Source organism: Rhea pennata, chromosome 19 (genome assembly GCF_028389875.1).
Source record: "Rhea pennata isolate bPtePen1 chromosome 19, bPtePen1.pri, whole genome shotgun sequence".
NCBI classification, from domain to species: Eukaryota; Metazoa; Chordata; class Aves; order Rheiformes; family Rheidae; genus Rhea; species Rhea pennata.
The window spans coordinates 1,445,423-1,463,239 of NC_084681.1; the positions used below are offsets into that span (position 1 = coordinate 1,445,423).

The window sequence follows — 17,817 nt, forward strand, 5'->3', positions numbered from 1 at the left end:
CCCGCAGAACGCCCTGTACCAGTCGTGCCACGAGGACGAGAACGACGTGCAGACCATCTCCCACAAGTGCCAGGTGGTGGGACGGGAGCACTACGAGCAGATGACCCGCAGCAAGAAGTACCAGGACCGGCAGGACCTCTACTACCTGGCGGGCACCTACGACCCCACCACGGGCCGCCTGGTCACCGCCGACGGCGTCCCCGTGCTCTGCTGACCGCGGCGCCCGCGGCCCCGCGCCGGCCTCGGCCCCGGGGCCACCGCGCGCCCCGGCCGCCCCTTATGCAAAAAAAAAAAAGGGGCCCCGGCGCCCGGCGCGGCTCCCGAACAAGCCATACTTTCCCTAGTACCTCGGACTGTTTGCCGGCAGGTAAAGCAGAAATCAGGTGTGTTGTTCTATTTATTTTGCGTGTAAATATTGTATTTCTTCGGGGGAAGTTTTATGGGGAACCGACGAACCCAGCAGCGGCACAAAAAGCAAGCGAAACGCGACGACGTAAATAAATAACTAAATGGATAAATAATAATAATAATAAAAGAGCGGGGCGGGAGGGCGGCGGGGGGGGGGGGGCGGGGGGGCGTCTCCGTTGCAGTGCACTGGTTCCCCCAGCCTGGCTGGGACGAGGACAGCGGGGGACTGTACATAGGGGGGGGGGCGGCCCCCGCGGCGCTGGCCCGCCCGCGCCCGGCCCCGCGCCGCCCGCCGCCCCGCGCTGTAAATGTGTACAGGGGGGGGGCGGGGGGGGGCTTTTCCAGTGTAAACACTAAAAAAAGAAAAAAAAAGGAAAAAATGCAAAAAAAAAAAAAAAAAAACCCCAAGCAAAAAACCCCATGACAAAAAAAAAAAAAAAGGAAAAAAAAAAAGGAAAAAAGGATTAAAAACACAAAGGTTTTATGAACAGCAAACTCTATGTAAAGGCCTTTTAGTATGGAACTTTTTTATTGATAACTTGGCTTATGAATAAATATATGAACCGTTCCCGGCGCCCGCCTCTGCTTCCCGCCGGCTGCCTCCTGCGGCCGGCCGGTCCTGTGCCAGCCGCGGGCACCGCCAGGCGCGGCCTGCCTCCGCCCGTGCGCCTCCCTGGCTGCGCCCACCGGGCCCGGCAGTTACGTGTGGCCGTGCCTGGCTGCACTGCGCGCACTGGCCATCGGCATCCCCGGCCGGATCCTGCACCCGGGACTGGACCCTGCAACCTGGCCAGATCTTGCATGTCATGCTAGGGCGTAGGATTGGGCCCTGGAGCAGGCTCCAGCCAGGCTGCAGGAGAGAGGAGGATGCGGGGGGGGGGGGGGGGGGATGAAGGCAAGAGGAGGATGGGGGGGGGTTTGAATGAGCCAGCCAGGTAGCAGGTCTGGCCGTGGGGCAGGATCTGGCCAAGCTGCTGGAGGGAAGAAGGGGATGCAGAAGGGGGGAATGGGAGGAAGGAGGGTCCAGGCTGGGGTGCAGCATCTGGCCAGGTTGCAGGAGGGATATGGATTGCGTGAGCAGTATGAGGGATTCAGGACAGAGGAGGAGGAATGTGCTACGGGGGGGGGGGGGGGGGGGCTGCATGGTGGGAGGGGTGGGAAGGGTGGCTGCAGGATGAGCCGTAGGAGGGCCGTGAAGGATCTGGCCCTGGGTGCAGGATCTGACCAAGGTGCAGCATGCAGCCAGGTAGCAGGATCCAGCCAGGGAGGAGGAGTATGGAGAAGGGAGATGGATGGCAGGAGGGAGAAGGATGCAGGAGAGGGATCACAGGAGGGAGCAGAAGGAAGATGGAGGAGGAGGATGAAAGAGGAAGAGGGAGGAGGCAGAAGAGGGATGGATAGTGGGAGGGGGAGGATGCAGGAGCGGGCATATGGATGCAGGAGGGAGGATCCAGCCAAGGTGCAGGATCTGCCCTGGGTGAAGGCCCAACCATGAGAGAGGTGGGGGGAGTGGAGAAGGTGGGATGCAGGATCTGGCCCGATTGCAGGCTCCAGCCCTGGTGCAGGCCATCCTTGGAGGATGGACAAGGAGGGATGCAGCTGCAGGAGGGAGGAGGAGGAGGAGGGCAGATGATGCAAGAGAAGGATGGCTGCAGGAGAGGGATGCACAGCAGAAGGGAGAAGGCGGGCGATGGATGCGAAGGGAGGAGGAGAATGCAGGAGGGGGGGTGATGGCTGCAGGAGTGAGGAGGATGATGGGAGAGAGGAGGATGCAGATGGGATGGTTGCAGGGGGTAGATGCATGGGGATGGCAGGAGGAGGATCTGGAGGGGACGGATGCAGGAGAAGGATGGGGGGATGGCAGGAGGAGGATGTAGGGGATGGATGCAGCAGGATAGGGGGTGGATGCGGGGGGGGGGAGGAGGCAGTAGGCTGCGGGGGGGGGGGAAAGATGAAGCAGGATGTGGGGGGGGGGATGGAGGCAGCAGGATGAAGGGAAGGATGACGCAGGATGCAGAGGGATGGAGGCAGCAGGCTGCAGGGGAAGAATGCAGCAGGATGCAGGGGAATGGAGGCAGCAGGATGCAGGGGGGAGGATGCAGCAGGATGCAGGGGGAGGATGCAGCAGGATGCAGGGGGGAGGATGCAGCAGGATGCAGGGGGAGGATGCAGGGGGGAGGATGCAGCAGGATGCAGGGGGATGGAGGCAGCAGGATGTGGGGGGGGAGGATGTGGCAGGATGCGGGGGGGGAAGAATGCAGTAGGAGGATGGAGGCAGCAGGATGTGGGAGGGGGGAGGATGCAGCAGGAGGCAGCAGGGGGATGGAGGCAGCAGGATGCAGCAGGGGGAGGGTGCAGCAGGAGGCAGCAGGATGCAGCAGGGCGCAGGGGGAGGCAGCAGGGTGCGGGGAGGGGAGGCAGGGCGCGGGGGGGGGAGGTAGCACGGTGCAGCGGGAGGAGGCAGGGGGAGGCTGCAGGGCGCAGGGGGAGGCAGCACGGTGCAGGGGGAGGCAGCGGGAGGCTGCAGGGCGCAGGGGGAGGCTGCAGGGCGCAGGGGGAGGTAGCACGGTGCAGGGGGAGGCAGCAGGAGGCTGCAGGGCGCAGGGGGAGGCTGCAGGGCGCAGGGGGAGGTAGCACGGTGCAGGGGGAGGCAGCGGGAGGAGGCAGCGGGAGGCCGCGGGATGCGCAGGCGCCGCAGGGCCGAGCCGAGCCCCGGGCTCCTCCCCGGCCGCGCGTGGGCCTCCCTCCCCACGTGGGCACGGACAGGCAGCGAGCGCACGCTCGCCATTGGTCTCACTGCAGCCAACCAGAGGGTGCCGGGGTGCAGCGTCCTGCTCCCATTGGCTGGCGGGGAGCCCTTTTGTTCTCACCACCCTGGTGCATTTAACCCTTTCCCTCCAGCGGTGGCGGGGGGAGAAGGGGCGGGGGGGCGGGGGGTGCAGGAGAGGACAAGGGGTGCAGTGGGGGGGGGGTGCAGGCAGGGATAAGGGGTGCAGTGGGGGTGCAGGAGAGGACAAGGGGTGCAGTGGGGGGGTGCAGGCAGGGATAAGGGGTACAGTGGGGGTGCAGGAGAGGACAAGGGGTGCAGTGGGGGGGTGCAGGCAGGGATAAGGGGTGGGGGGTGTGCAGGAGAGGACAAGGGGTGCGGTGGGGGGGTGCAGGGAGGGATAAGGGGTGCAGTGGGGGTGCAGGAGAGGAGAAGGCGTGCAGTGGGGGGGGTGCAGGCAGGGATAAGGGGTGGGGGGGTGTGCAGGAGAGGACAAGGGGTGGTGCAATGGGGGGTGCAGGCAGGGATAAGGGGTGCAGGAAAGGCCAAGGGGTGCAGTTGGGGGGGTGCAGGCAGGGATAAGGGGTGCAATGGGGGTGCAGGAGAGGTCAAGGGGGGGCGTGGGGCAGCGGGGGCAGCGGAGGGGGCAGGGGCCCCGAGCGCGTCCCCGTGGGGGGGGCAATGGAGGGGGGGAGAGGCTCCCCCCGGCCCCCCCGCTCCGGCTGAGCCCCGGCGCACTCGTGCCAGGGCAGCGGAGCGGCGCTGCCCTCTCGCGGCCGCCCCCGGCGTGGCCAGCGCGGCCCGGGGGGCGGCGGATGGAGGAAAGGGCGGATGGAGGGATAGAGGATGCAGGGATGGAGCGGAAGGAGAGATGGCTGGCGGGATGGACAGAGCGATGGGGGGAGGAGGGACAGATGGCGGGACGGACAACTGGAGAGACAGATGGATGGCGGCCGGAGGGACGAACAGCTGGGCGGTGGGACGGCTGGCGGCACAGCTGGGCAGAGGCTCCGGCGTGGGGCCGGCGTGGGGCCGTGCTCAGCAGGGAGCTCAGGTGCCCCCGGGCTGCCCCCCCTGCACCCACCCCCCCAGGCAGCAGGGACCAAAGCAGAGTCTGCACCATGGGGCACAGCCAGCCCTGTGCCGTGGGGCAGAGCCAGCCCTGCGCCGTGGGGCACAGCCAGCCCTGCGCCGTGGGGCAGAGCCAGCCCTGCGCCGTGGGGCAGAGCCAGCCCTGCGCCGTGGGGCACAGCCAGCCCTGCGGCATGGGGCAGAGCCAGCCCTGCGCCGTGGGGCAGAGCCAGCCCTGCGCCATGGGGCAGAGCCAGCCCTGCGCCGTGGGGCACAGACAGCCCTGCGGCATGGGGCAGAGCCAGCCCTGCGGCATGGGGCAGAGCCAGCCCTGCGCCGTGGGGCAGAGCCAGCCCTGCGGCATGGGGCAGAGCCAGCCCTGCGCCATGGGGCACAGACAGCCCTGCGCCGTGGGGCACAGCCAGCTCTGGACTGTGGGGCAGAGCCAGCCCTGCGCCATGGGGCGGAGCCAGCCCAGGCGCCCTGCCAGCATGTCACCCTGGCACTGACCACTCGCTCACACGCCTCCGCAGGTGCCTGCTGGGATGGGGCCACCAGGCGCCACAGGGCCTCCGGGCCCCCGGCCAGCAGTGCAGCCGGCGTGGGGCTGGAGCAGGGCTGCGGCCCCTGCGTTGGGCTCCCCATCCCCTCGGCCAGAGCCGGGGCAGCTCGGGGCCTTTCCTTGCCAGGCCCCGTGCGGCCGCCGGTGTCTCCCCTTCTGCGGAGCCAGAGGTGTGCGGGGCCGTGGGGCGCCAGGCGCTGGGGCCGGGAGCAGCGGAGCCAGGGCCGCAGCAGGGCGCAGGGTCTGCCCTGAGCGGCTCAGCCTGGCCCGCACGGGCGGTTTTACCCCACCAAGGGCACGGCAGGGCCAACACAGCATGGTGTTGTGCTGTGCAACACAGCACGGTGCAACTCGGCACAGTGCAACTCGGCATGGTGCTGTGCAACATGGTACAGTGCAGCAGAGCCCAGCACAGCGCAGCATGGTGCTGTGCAGCGTGGCATGGTGCAAAACAGCACAGCATGGCATGGGGCGACACAGCACGGTGCAGCCTGGCACAACACAGCAGCCCTTGCTGGCGAGCAGAGGCCTGGGCCAGCTTTGGCTGCCTCAGTCCGCCAGCAGCAGCAGGCTCAGCTCAGTGCCCGGCAATGCTGCCCCGGCTCCCACGTACAACTAGCCAGATGCCCGCAGCACCCACATCCTCGCCCCGTGCGAGGACAGGCCGGGCGGGGAGAGCGGGTGTCCGGCCCTGCGTGCAGCTCGTGGCTCCGCTGCAGCGGCCCCGGGGCCGTGGCGGCGGCTTCCACGCTGCCCCCAGGCCACCCCGATGCTGGACATTCAGCAGGGCCCTGAGCAGGGTGTTAACGAGAGGAGCACTGTTTGCAGCAGATTTAGCATGGGCCTAATTGCAGCTGCACTGCTTGACCTTGGGTACTTTAATTAATTAGCAGGTCTCTTTCTCCCCTCGTAAATGAGAGCGCGCATGGCACAGCCACTCCTCTCCAGCAAGGAAGCTGCTGCCAAGCAGAAATGCCCTAGTGCAGCTTCCCGATCGCCCGCCTGCACCGCTGCCTTGCTGCGGGTTGGTGCGGAGCACGATGGGCTGCAGCCGGACAGACGTCCCCGGCCCAGGAGCCCTGCGCAGGCTTTGCCGCAGCTCAACCACCCCCTCGCTGGGGACCGGCCTTGCCCGGCCCTCCTGCACCAGCAGCAAGGGCAGCTCTCCAGCCAGGCAGGGTCCGGAGCACCTGGGAGAGGGGAAGGCTGCTCCCACCCCAAGCCTGGGGCAGGAGAGGGATTCGGGCTCCTCCGCCAGCAGCGGCTCAGCTGAGATGGACACCCCAATGCAGGGCCAGGTGCAAGGAGCCACAGAAGCTACTGCATCAAACTCGTTCTTCCAGCTGTGTTGCCAAAAGCAGCTTTGCCCTTGGCAGGATGAAACTGCACTGATGGCTTAGAGAAAGCCAAGAAGAACCTGAGATTAAGTCATTAGACTGCTTGGAGGTAAGTTCAAGGGTGGAAGGCTTCCCATCACAACCCCTCCATCACTCTGACACTTGCTTGGCAAGTAAACAGCTATTTTTAAACTTAACAACCAGGGCTCCAGCAAGCTTTGAAGTGCAAGAACAACTGACAGCTTCCTTGGAAACGGGAGGAAACTCCAACTCAGTGCCAGCTCGGCTCCCACAGGAGGACAGGCCCAGGCAGTGCTGGCTCCCTCCCCAGTAGGTTCACCTGCTCCCAGGGCAGCAGGCCTTCAGCTCTCACCACCACAGCCCGTGCTCCCTTCCTGATGACACAAACACCAAGGTTAAGTTTACTGCAGCGCTTTTTTATTTTCCTTACACAATGATGTGTTGTTGGGCATTACAATTTCTCAACTTTAGGATGACTTACAAATTTTGGTTTCCTACTGTCATGTGAGAACATTAAGGCAACGTACAAAAATCTTACATAAATTAAACTTGATGCATAAATTTACAGGTGTAAATGCAAGGTTTCTGCAACTCAAGTTGAGTAACTTCAGCCCCATGATGTTTTACTGGGATACAGGTGGGTAGGAAAATGAAGACTGGTTCATAAGGCTTGGATGTGATATGTTTCCCAACCTTGCTAGAACGGCAGCAACAGAAGTGAATTCTTGATGGACTCCTACCAGCCTCTACACGAAATCTGGAATACTCCACACTGAATGTACTGGAAGTCTGACTCCAAATACCCTGTACAAATTTGTCTCAAGCCCTAGAGCCTGTGCTCTTGGAGAAGTATCACTGTCAGTATAGCAAGCTGTGAGAACCACTGTCAGAATAGGCTCCCCACAAAACACAAGTTAACCTTACCAAGGATGTGACGACAAGAGTGAGGCACCTGTCCCAAGGCTTAGATCAAATCTGTACAGGGTATTTTGCTAAGGTGTACACCAAGGGAACAGTTAACTTGTATACAAGGTCAAATCAAGTGACAGCTCAACAATCCAGTGCTGACATTGTCTAACATCAGATACAGACTTTCCAAGGGCAAGTTTCTTTTGAAAGAAGGCTTATTCCAGTTTTATGAGGCTAGCATGAGGTGTATAGATTTGCCTGGGCAAATGTATACTAGTGGAACAACTCATGCAGCAGATGCTGTGCATCTGCTAGCAGTCCATTTAGAAGCATTTACGGTGGACAATGGATGGGCCAGACTCATCATATTCCTGCTTGCTGATCCACATCTGCTGGAAGGTTGATAGAGATGCCAGGATGGAGCCACCAATCCAGACAGAGTATTTGCGCTCAGGTGGAGCAATGATCTGCAAAAGAAAAAGCAACAGTCAGAAGTGCCCAGGGCTTTCCCATCTCCTTCCAAAGGGGGCCTGCACCTTTGCCTGCAATGGGACAAAACAGCATTGCTCACCTTGATCTTCATTGTGCTAGGTGCCAGAGCTGTGATTTCCTTCTGCATTCTGTCAGCAATTCCAGGGTACATTGTGGTACCACCAGACAATACTGTGTTGGCATACAGGTCCTTCCTGATGTCTACATCACACTTCATGATCGAGTTGAAAGTGGTCTCATGAATGCCACAGGACTCCATACCTAGGGAGAAGAGTTGCAGGCCTGTTAGTACACACACAGCACCTCATTTTAGTCACACCAACCCCACAGCTCAGCACACAGCCAGAGCACTTTAACTCCCACACCAAAGGGGCACTCCAGGTGTTCCTAGCCTGCCAGAGCTGTTCTGGCCCATACCTACCCAGGAAGGATGGCTGGAAGAGAGCTTCTGGACACCTGAACCGCTCATTGCCAATGGTGATCACCTGACCATCAGGCAGCTCATAGCTCTTCTCCAAGGAGGAGGAAGAGGCAGCAGTGGCCATCTCCTGCTCGAAGTCCAGGGCGACATAGCACAGCTTTTCCTTTATGTCACGGACAATCTCCCTTTCAGCTGTTGTAGTGAAGCTGTAGCCTCTTTCTGTCAGGATCTTCATGAGGTAGTCTGTCAGGTCACGGCCAGCCAAGTCCAGACGCAGGATGGCATGGGGCAGAGCATAGCCCTCATAGATGGGCACAGTGTGGGTGACACCATCCCCAGAGTCCATAACAATACCAGTGGTACGACCAGAGGCATACAGGGACAGCACAGCCTGGATGGCAACGTACATGGCTGGGGTGTTGAAGGTCTCAAACATGATCTGGAAGAAAGCAGAAACAGGTCAGCGTGGAACAAGCTGGGTCATTCACACTCATGTTAGACATGCATGCTGACATGCAAAAACTGATGTGTGAAAGGAAAGCAAAGAATGCAGGCAGAAAACACAAATGAAAGAAACCTGAGACGTCAAGGAGGAAATGCCAGGAGTAGAGAACCCTGAAAATATTGGGAGAAAAACCTCAGGTTTAAGATGCCATAACAAAAGAGGGTTTGTGAAGATGAAACTAAGCAGTGGTTATTGCCCAAGGAAGTGTACCTGTGTCATCTTCTCTCTGTTGGCCTTGGGGTTCAGAGGAGCCTCTGTGAGCAGGACAGGGTGCTCCTCGGGAGCCACGCGGAGCTCATTGTAGAAAGTGTGATGCCAGATTTTCTCCATGTCATCCCAGTTGGTGACAATACCGTGCTCAATGGGGTACTTCAAGGTGAGGATGCCTCTCTTGCTCTGGGCCTCATCACCTACATAGCTGTCCTTCTGCCCCATGCCCACCATGACACCCTAGGAGACAAGGCATGAGTCAGCTCCTCGCACTGCAGCACCGCCCTTGGCACACCCACCCGCGGCAGGGCCCTCCCCGCGTACCTGGTGCCTGGGGCGCCCGACGATGGAGGGGAACACAGCACGGGGAGCGTCATCTCCCGCAAAGCCAGCTTTGCACATGCCGGAGCCATTGTCGATGACGAGCGCTGCGATTTCTTCTTCCATTTTGAAGGATCTGGCGGCGAGAGAAGCCGTCTCTCAGACACCCTCCTGCGCAGCCACGTCACGCCCGCCCGGGCGCCGGGCAGGGCCGCGGGAGGCCGCGCTGGCGGCGGGCCAGGGCCAGCCCTCGCCCCGGAGGTGGGAGCGGGGCGGGGGGGGCGCTCCCGGGGCCGGCTCCGCGCCAGGCGGCCGCCGCCCGCCTGCCCGCCCGCCGCAGGGCGGCTCCCGCTCCCAGCGCGGCCGCCGCCGTTTGAATCTCCCGCGCCCTGACGTCACTCCGCTCCGCGGCCAATCGCGCCCCCGCCTCCCCTCCGCCTCGCGCTCCCCTCCCCCGTCAACGGCCCAACTCCCATTCAAACGGGCGAGACCACTCCAACAGCGGCCGGGGGCGGGGGGGGGAGAAAGCCAGAGCGGCCACCGCCTACCCCCATAGGGCAGCCGGGACCGGCACGCTGTACCCCCCCCCGTCCTCCCCCCGGGGCCTCGGTGGGGCAGCCCGCAAGGGGCGCGAGGCACGCCCCGAGCGCTAACGGCCGCCAGCCCCGCGGCGGGGGCGGCGGGCGCGGGCCGCGGCGGGCGGCGCGGGCCGGTACCTGTGCGGAGGAGGCTTCTCGCGGTGCGGGGAAGGGAAGCAGAGGAAACGCCGCCTCCTGCTCTGCTGCCGCCGGCTGAGTGAGACCGTCCGGCTCCCAGCCCCGCGCTTTTATACCGAGGGGCGCTGGCCCCGCCCCGCCAGCCGAGAAGATCGCCATATATGGAGATCTTTCAGAAACACGCGCTCCCATTGGCTGGCGCGGCCCCGGCCACGTGGGGCGGCTGCCGGCTTGCCCCCGCCCCGCAGCACCCCGGAACCTGCATGGGGCAGAGGGGCCGCCGGGGGTGGGGGGGAGGGGGCGGCGGCCCCGGCCCCGGCCCCGGCCCCGGCAGCGCCCCGCGCCGGGCACCTTCCCGCCGCCGGCGCCGCCCCGCGCCCGGCCCGGCCCCGGCAGCCAGGGGTGCCCCGGGTACGCCCGCGGCAGCTGTGCACCCCCCGAGCAGCTCCGTGCACCCCCTGCGCAGCCCTGTGCATCGCCTGGGGCAGCTGTGCACCCCCCGGGCAGCTCCGTGCACCCCCTGCGCAGCCCTGTGCATCGCCTGGGGCAGCTGTGCACCCCCCGGGCAGCTCCGTGCACCCCCCGGGCAGCTCCGTGCATTGCCTGGGGCAGCTGTGCACCCCCCCGAGCAGCTCCGTGCACCCCGAGTACTGCACCGAGCACTCCCCTGGCAGCCTTGTGCATCACCTGGGGCAGCTGTGCACCCCCCGAGCAGCTCCGTGCACCCCGAGGATTGCACCGAGCACCCCCCTGGCAGCCCTGTGCATCACCTGGGGCAGCTGTGCACCCCCCGAGCAGCTCCGTGCACCCCGAGGATTGCACCGAGCACCCCCCTGGCAGCCCTGTGCATCACCTGGGGCAGCTGTGCACCCCCCCGAGCAGCTCCGTGCACCCCAGCGGTTGCACTGTGCATCCTCCGGGCAGCACCATGCACCCCAAAGATTGCGCCATTCACCCCCCAAAGCAGCACCATGCACCCCCCTTGGGCAGTTGTGCACCCCCCAGGCAACACCCTGCCCACCTCTGGGGCAGCTGTGCACCCCCTAGGCAGCACTGGGCACCCCCTCAGGCAGCATCTCACACCTCACAGACTGTACTGAGCCCCCTCTGGGGCAGCTGTGCAGCCCCCAGACAGCGCCCTCGTGCAGTCTGTGCACCCCTCGGGTGACCCGCAGGAGCATGGCCCCATCGGCAGCACGGTACCCGCCTCAGACAGCTCAGTGCCTCCCTCAAGCATCGCCAGGACCCCCCCCCCCGGCAGAGCAGCTGGCGTCAGAGAGGCCGTGCCAGGCACCCCGACACAGGCAGCTCAGGAAACACCGTGCGCCCCTCAGACAGCACCATGCACCCTGCTTGCAGCACCGCCCCATGGGCAGCACCATGCACCCCGAAGACAGCGCTGGGCACCCTTCTTTGGACAGCACTGCCCTGGGAACAGCACCATGCACCCCGAAGACAGCGCTGAGCACCCCACAGACAACACTGCGCGCCCTTCGGACAGCGTCACCCCATGGGCAGCACCGTGCACCCTATGGACAGTGCCACGCGCCTACCATCACACACCGCGCAGCTGGTACCGCCCCACGCCTGGCACCGCTTCACCGGCAGCGCCGAGCACCCCACGGACAAGCGGGGCACCGCGTGCGCGGCACGTTGCGCCCTGCGACAGCGGGCGGCGCTTGGCACCCCGGGGATGGCTGGGCCGTGGGGCAGCACCGCACGCCCCTGCGGCGTGCACAGCCGGCGCTGGGCCCCCCGGACCGCCTCAGCTCCTGCCGGCGCACTGGGGCCGTGACACGGCCGGAGCGCCGTGCGCCATGGCTGGAGCACCGTGTGCTGTGTCCAGAGTGCCGTGGCCAGAGCACCTTGTGCCGTAGCTGGAGCACCGTGTGCCACGTCCGGAGTGCCACGTGCCATGGCCAAAGCACCAGGAGCCACGCAGCGATCCCTGCGTGCCACATCTGGAGTACCACGTGCCACGACTGGAGCACCGTGCGCCGCAGCCGGGGAGCTGCGCGCCATGGGCAGAGCACCGTGTGCCGCGTCCAGCGCGCCATGTGCCACGTCTGGAGCCCCGTGTGCCGTGTCCGGCGTGCCGTGCGCCGTGCAGGCGGTGCTGCGCGCCGTGCCCGGACCGCTGCGCGCCACGCCTGGGCCGCTGTGCGCCGTGGCCGGACCCCCAGGCACCGCGCGGGGAGCCGCGCGTCGCGAGCCCGGAGCCGAGCCCAGAGGCACGTTTGCCGCGCCGGAGCACCGCGCGCCCCTCCAGGCCCTCCATCGCGGTGGGCAACGCCGGCAGAGCGGTGCGGCCGGGCTTGCACGGGGCGGCGGGGCGCCCGTCCCGGGGTGGGGTGGGGTAGAAACCCCCCCCCATCTGCTCCCGGTGAAGCAGGAACGGATGGATGGAGGGAACGAGGGATGAGGCGGCGCGGGGCCGGCCCAGGTAGCGCGTCCCGGCATGGCTATATTAGGAGAAATCGGGGCCGGTGGCGCGGCCGCGCCTCAGCCCCGAAACCGCCCACGGCCCGGCCCAGACCTTCGCCCCGCGACCGGGGGGGGAGGAGGAGGAGGAGGAGGAAGGAGCCGCCGCCGCCGCTGGGGCCGGGCGCTGAGTCACTCCCGGCAGCAGGACCGGCCCCGCCGGCGGCGTCGCCAGGGCGACGTGCTGTCCCCCGGTTGCCATGGCGATGGCCGGGTGCTGCCGCGGGGGGGGGGGGCCGTGAGGGGGACCCGTGCCATCCCCGTCCCCAATCCCACCCCTGAACCCCACCCCGACCCCCTTCCTGAGCCCATTCCCACCCCGATCCCAAGCCCGGCTCTGACCCCACCCCTGAACCCCATCCCGACCCCAGTTCCAGCCCCAACACTGACCCCGTCCCCAATCCCACCCCTGAACCCCATCCCGACCCCAATTCCAGCCCCATTCCCGACCCCGTCCCCAATACGACCCCTGAACCCCATCCCGACCCCAGTTCCAGCCCCATCCCTGGCTCCATCCCTGACCCCGTCCCCAATCCCACCCCTGAACCCCATCCTGACCCCATTCCTGAGCCCATTCCCATCCCGATCCTGATCCCAGTTCCAACCTCATCCCTGACCCGGTCCCTCTCCCTGACCCCAAACCTAACCCCATTCCCAGCCCTAATCCCAGTTCTGACCCCAACCTGCCCCAGTCCCGGCCGGAGCCCCGACCTGGGTGCCCTCCCCACCCCAGCACCCTCTCTGCTCCCAGCCCCAGGATCCCGACCCCAGGCCCCATCCCGGACCCCGATCCCGGCTCCCTGGCACGGCCCCTTCCCCCCCGCCCCGGGGCCGGGCCGGCCGGAGCCGAGCCAGACGGGAGGCCAAGGGAGAAGGTGCAGCGGCAGGAGTCATCCCGCCTGCGGCGTCACGAGCGCGTCAGGTCTCGGCGCGGCGGCGGCGGCGTGGGGGGGCGGGGGGGTGGGGACAGGCACGTATAAACGCGGCTCCCGGCCCCGCGGCCCGGCAGGCGCCCGCGGCCCGGCGGTGCTGGCGCTCGGCGCTGTGCGGGCCGGGAAGCCGAGCCGGGCCGGCGTATCCGTTTCGGCGGGCGGCTCGGGTAACCCCCCTACCTGCCCGGGGGGGGGGCGGCCCCCGGCGCTGTAAGAGAGAGCCCGGGCATGAAAAAATCATGAGGCAACCAATCCCCGGGACCTATTTCAGGAACAATAACTCCGGCGGAGCGCGGACACCGGAGCCGCCGGCACGAGGAGGGGGGCGGCGGCGGCAATCAGGGCCCCCCCTGGGTCCTGCCGGCCCCCGGCACCCCCCAGCCCTGGCGCCCGGCATCCGAGCCCTGCCAGGTCCCGCGCCCCCTCCCCGGCCGCAGCGCGCTGTCACCAGTGCGACGAGTTTGAGGCAGTCTCAGCCCCGCGCCGGGTGCCCCGATGCCCCGGACCACGGGGCGCCGCCAGCATCGTCCCGTGGGCCGGGCCGGGGAGGGGGCGGCCGTGACCCCGATCCGCCGCTGCCGCTGCCGGTGGAGGGATTTGGGGCCACAGGACAGATGGAGGCCAAGGGCCCCAAAGCAGGATAAAAGGTTTAAACTAATCAAAATGCCTGGCTAATTGGTAAGGCGCTTAGGGGCTGGCCGGGGGGCTGGAGGTGACCTCGCGCCGAATCAGAGGCGCCGGTAACCCAAGCCAGCCCAGGCAACGGATACGCCGCCGGCCCGCGCGCCCGGATCGGGTTCCCACCGCAGTTTTCCACCCGCGGCTCGGCTCGGCAGGGCCGGTGCTGGCGAGAGCCGGGGCCGGCGCGGAGGGCGGCGCGGCGTGCCGCAGCCCCGGGGACCCGCGCGCTGCCCGAGCGCCGCGGGCTTAAGCGAAAGCCGCTGCGACAGGTTGCGGCAGCGCGGGCGCCCGTGGCAATCTGGACCGGCTTCGTAATCCTACCTGCGGCTAATTAACACCCCCCCCGCCCGGGGCTGCGCCGTGCCGTGCCGTGCCGCGCCGCGGGGGCCGTCGCCCCGCCGGGACAGTGCGGCAGCGACGCCGGCGCGGACGAGGCCGGCCGCTGCGGGCGCGGGGAGCCCCCGGCAGCCCCGCTCCGGCGGAAGATGCCAACAAATGGGATCCACCAGGTCCTGAAGATCCAGTTTGGGCTCATCAACTGCGAGAGCCGGTACCTGACGGCGGAGACCTTCGGCTACAAGGTCAACGCCTCGGCGCCCAGCCTCAAGAGGAAGCAGATATGGACGCTGGAGCAGGACGAGGCCGACAGCTCCGTCGTCTTCCTCAAGAGCCACCTGGGCCGGTACCTGGGCGCCGACAAGGACGGGAAGGTGCAGTGCGAGGCGGAGAAGCCGGGCCGCGATGAGCGCTTCTGCATCATCACGCAGTCGGACGGGCGCTGGGCGCTGCAGTCGGCGCCGCACCGGCGCTTCTTCGGCGGCCGGGAGGACCGGCTCTCCTGCTTCGCCCCCAGCGTCACCGAGGGCGAGCTCTGGACCGTGCACCTGGCCATGCACCCGCAGGCCAACCTGCTGAGCGTCAGCCGCCGCCGCTACGCCCACCTCAGCGCCCACGAGGACGAGATCGCCACCGACAGCAACCTGCCCTGGGGGGTGGACGCCCTCATCACCCTCTGCTTCCAGGACAAGAAGTACTGCCTGCGCACGGCCGACGAGCGCTACCTGCGCAGCGACGGCACCCTCGTGCCTGAGCCCGGCGCCCGCACCGCCTACACCCTCGAGTTCAAGGCGGGCAAGCTGGCCTTCAAGGACTGCGACGGCAAGTACCTGGCGCCCACGGGGCCCACGGGCACCCTCAAGTCCGGGCGCAGCTCCAAGCCGGGCAAAGACGAACTCTTCGACCTGGAGGAGAGTCACCCCCAGGTGGTGTTCACCGCCGCCAACGGCCGATACGTCTCCATCCGGCAAGGTAGGGGCTGCCGGCCCGGGCGCGGGGCGCCGGCACCCGCCCCGGTGCCGCTGGGGACGAGCTCGCGGGCGCCCCGGGACCCCCGACCTGGGAGGAGGCCGTGCAGCGACGGCCCCGCACGCAGCGCCGGGCGCCAAGGCGATGGATCGCGGGCTGCGGCAACGGGGACGCGGGCGGCGCAGGGAGGCCGTGGGCGTGGGGTGCCGGGGGCCTGCCAGGAACGTGGTGCCGCTGCGCAGGGGCTCGCGTGCGTGCATATGTGCGTGCAAGTGTGTGTGGTTGCATGTGCGCAGCTCTGTGTGACGCTGCATGTGTGTGTGCGTGTGCAGGGCTCCGTGCATGTGTGTGTGTGTGCGCAGCTCTGTGCAGTGCTGCATGTGTGTGTGCGTGTGCAGGGCTCCGTGCATGTGTGTGTGCGCAGCTCTGTGCGGTGCTGCATGTGTTGTGCGTGTGTGCAGGGCTCCATGCATGCGTGTGTGTGCGCAGCTCTGTGCAGTGCTGCATGTGTGTGTGCGTGTGCAGGGCTCTGTGCATGTGTGTGTGCACAGCTCTGTGCGGTGCTGCATGTGTGTACACGTGCAAGACTGCATGCACGCAGGTTCGTGCGGGTCTGTGCAGCGCTGCATTTGCACGTGCCTGCATGGGCAAGGCTTTCCGCAGTGCGGTGCGTGTGCACATAGGGGTGTGTGTGTGCGCGTGTGCGTGTTTGCAGGCTCTACACAGGGCTGCATGTGCTTGTGCCTTTGCACGTGTGCGCGCGCACAGGCATGCGCAGGGCTCTGCGCAGCGCGGTGGACGTGTGTGCGCGCTGGCACACCCAGCTCGGCGCAGCACCGCACACGAGCACGCGTGTGCACGCGGCACTCGGTGCTGCGCCCCACGCCACGCCCGCACGGCGCACGGACCGGGGCGCGGGGCAAATGGGGGCACCGGGACAGGGCGGGGGCCCCGGCCCTGCTTGCCCAGGCCGCGGCGGCCGTGCCGGGCCCCCGGCCGCCCCGCCGGCCCCGCGGGCCCCGGGAACGCGCCCGCCCCTGTGCCAAGCGGCTTAGGCCCGGGTGACGGCGGCGGGCAGGCTATAAATAGGGGTCCGTGCGCCGCGGCGCTGGCCAGATGGACGCAGCAGCAATGAGATTAACGATCCCAATTAGGGCGATTGTTGGCAGAGGGATTTACCGGCGCCTGGGAAGGGCCGGGCGGGGGGGGGGGGCCGGGACCGCGCGCTCTGGCGGGGACCGCGGGCCGGTGCCGACGGCCGCTGCCGTCCCGCAGGCGTCAACGTCTCGGCGAACCAGGACGAGGAGCTGAACCACGAGACCTTCCAGCTCCAGATCGACCGCGACACCAACAAGTGCAGCCTGCACACCGACGCCGGCAGCTACTGGACCCTCGTGGCCCACGGCGGCATCCAGGCTGTGGCCACCGAAGTGTGAGTGCGGGAGGGGGTCCCGGCGAGGCGGGGTGGCGCGGGGGGGTCCCCGCTTCGCCCCACGCCGTAGCGCGCGGCGCTGCCCGCCCCGGCTCACGCTCTCCCTCTCGCCCCGCTGCCAGCGCTGCCAACACCATGTTCGACATCGAGTGGCGCGGCAGGCGGGTGGCCCTGCGCGCCAGCAACGGCAAGTATATCTGCACCAAGAAGAACGGGCAGCTGGCGGCCGTCAGCGACGCCGTGGGTGAGTGGGGCGACGAGCGGGGGGCGAGCGGGGGGCGCAGCGGGGCCGCTCACGGCCGCTTTCGCCGCAGGCGAGGACGAGGAGTTCACCCTGAAGCTGATCAACCGGCCCATGCTGGTGCTGCGGGGCGAGCACGGCTTCGTCTGCTACCACCGCGGCTCCAACCTGCTCGACTCCAACCGCTCCGTCTACGACGTCTTCCACGTCGTCTTCAGCGACGGCGCCTACCAGATCCGAGGTGGGCGGCGGGGGCCGGGCGCAGGCCGGCGGCGGGCCGGGGTGGGGGGGGGGAGGCCGGCGGCGCCGGGCCCCGGTGACGGCCCCCCTCGCTCCCCGCAGGCCAGGGTGGCAAGTTCTGGTACGTGGCGAGCAGCGGGGCGGTGTGCAGCGACGGCGACCTCTCCGAGGATTTCTTCTTCGAGTTCCGGGAGCGCGGGCGCGTCGCCATCAAAGGGAAGAACGGGCGGTACCTGCGCGGGGACCCGGCCGGCACCCTGCGGGCCGACGGCGAGTCCGTGCTGCGGGCCACGCTCTGGGAATACTGAGCCGCGCGGCGCCAGGCTGCCACGGACGGGGCGGCCCCCGGCCCGGCTCGCCCGCTCCCCTGGGTCGGGCCGGCCCGGTGCTAGCTCGTCCCCCGTAGCCTGCAGCCCGGGGGCGGGCGAGCATCGCGGCAGAGCCTGCGGCGGCACCGTCCGTCCCGGCTGTGCCCCTGGCCCCCCCCCGCCCCGGCTCCTGGCATTAAAATCCCATCTGGCACCGCGGGAGCCTCGTCTTCCTTCGCCTCCCCCCACCTTCCCCGTGCCGGCTACTGCGAGGCACCGCGCTGCCCCGGGGCCACGCGGGAGCCCGCTGCCGTGTGCTCGGCGTGCCGAGGCGCAGGGAGCCGGAGCACGGCTCCGCAGGGCCGGGCTCCCGCGGGCCCGTGCCGCACGCGGGGCCGCGGGCGCAGAGCCGCACCGGCCCTGCCGGGGGCGGGGGGGGGGGGGCAGACCCGGGCGC

General features: G+C 67.2%; 3 protein-coding genes across 3 annotated transcripts in view; 2 read left to right on the forward strand and 1 right to left on the reverse strand.

Annotated features, from left to right (window-relative positions):
- Positions 1 to 538, forward strand: part of BAHCC1 (BAH domain and coiled-coil containing 1) — a 28,278-nt gene extending 27,740 nt beyond the window's left edge. Inside the window, exon 26 of the mRNA XM_062591547.1 lies at positions 8 to 538. Coding sequence (XP_062447531.1) covers positions 8 to 214 — 207 coding nt within the window. The 3' untranslated portion in view covers positions 215 to 538. The remainder of the gene's footprint in view (positions 1 to 7) is intronic.
- Positions 539 to 6,561: 6,023 nt separating this feature from the next.
- Positions 6,562 to 9,838, reverse strand: ACTG1 (actin gamma 1). Its single transcript, XM_062591554.1, has 6 exons — positions 9,741 to 9,838; positions 9,028 to 9,160; positions 8,704 to 8,943; positions 7,989 to 8,427; positions 7,647 to 7,828; positions 6,562 to 7,542 (listed from the first exon to the last, which is right to left on the reverse strand). The coding sequence occupies exons 2-6, from the start codon at positions 9,148 to 9,150 to the stop codon at positions 7,399 to 7,401; spliced, it is 1,128 nt and encodes a 375-aa protein (XP_062447538.1). The 5' UTR covers positions 9,151 to 9,160; positions 9,741 to 9,838; the 3' UTR covers positions 6,562 to 7,398.
- Positions 9,839 to 14,234: 4,396 nt separating this feature from the next.
- On the forward strand, positions 14,235 to 17,579 carry FSCN2 (fascin actin-bundling protein 2, retinal). The gene is made up of 5 exons (XM_062591553.1): positions 14,235 to 15,142; positions 16,415 to 16,571; positions 16,694 to 16,815; positions 16,886 to 17,053; positions 17,155 to 17,579. Exons 1-5 carry the CDS (start codon positions 14,320 to 14,322, stop codon positions 17,358 to 17,360), a joined length of 1,476 nt encoding a protein of 491 aa, XP_062447537.1. The 5' UTR covers positions 14,235 to 14,319; the 3' UTR covers positions 17,361 to 17,579.
- The last annotated feature ends 238 nt before the right edge of the window (positions 17,580 to 17,817 follow it).

What these genes read in the sequence shown, in the direction of transcription:
- ACTG1 (XM_062591554.1), bottom strand. Translation starts at nt 9,150, where the DNA reads ATGGAAGAAGAAATCGCAGCGCTCGTCATCGACAATGGCTCCGGCATG. An exon ending in TCGGGCGCCCCAGGCACCAG is followed by an intron (nt 8,944 to 9,027) that starts GTACGCGGGGAG and finishes CTTGTCTCCTAG; the next exon opens with GGTGTCATGGTGGGCATGGG. An exon ending in ACAGAGAGAAGATGACACAG is followed by an intron (nt 8,428 to 8,703) that starts GTACACTTCCTT and finishes GCTTTCTTCCAG; the next exon opens with ATCATGTTTGAGACCTTCAA.
- FSCN2 (XM_062591553.1), top strand. Translation starts at nt 14,320, where the DNA reads ATGCCAACAAATGGGATCCACCAGGTCCTGAAGATCCAGTTTGGGCTC. An exon ending in ATACGTCTCCATCCGGCAAG is followed by an intron (nt 15,143 to 16,414) that starts GTAGGGGCTGCC and finishes GCCGTCCCGCAG; the next exon opens with GCGTCAACGTCTCGGCGAAC. An exon ending in CAGGCTGTGGCCACCGAAGT is followed by an intron (nt 16,572 to 16,693) that starts GTGAGTGCGGGA and finishes CCCCGCTGCCAG; the next exon opens with CGCTGCCAACACCATGTTCG.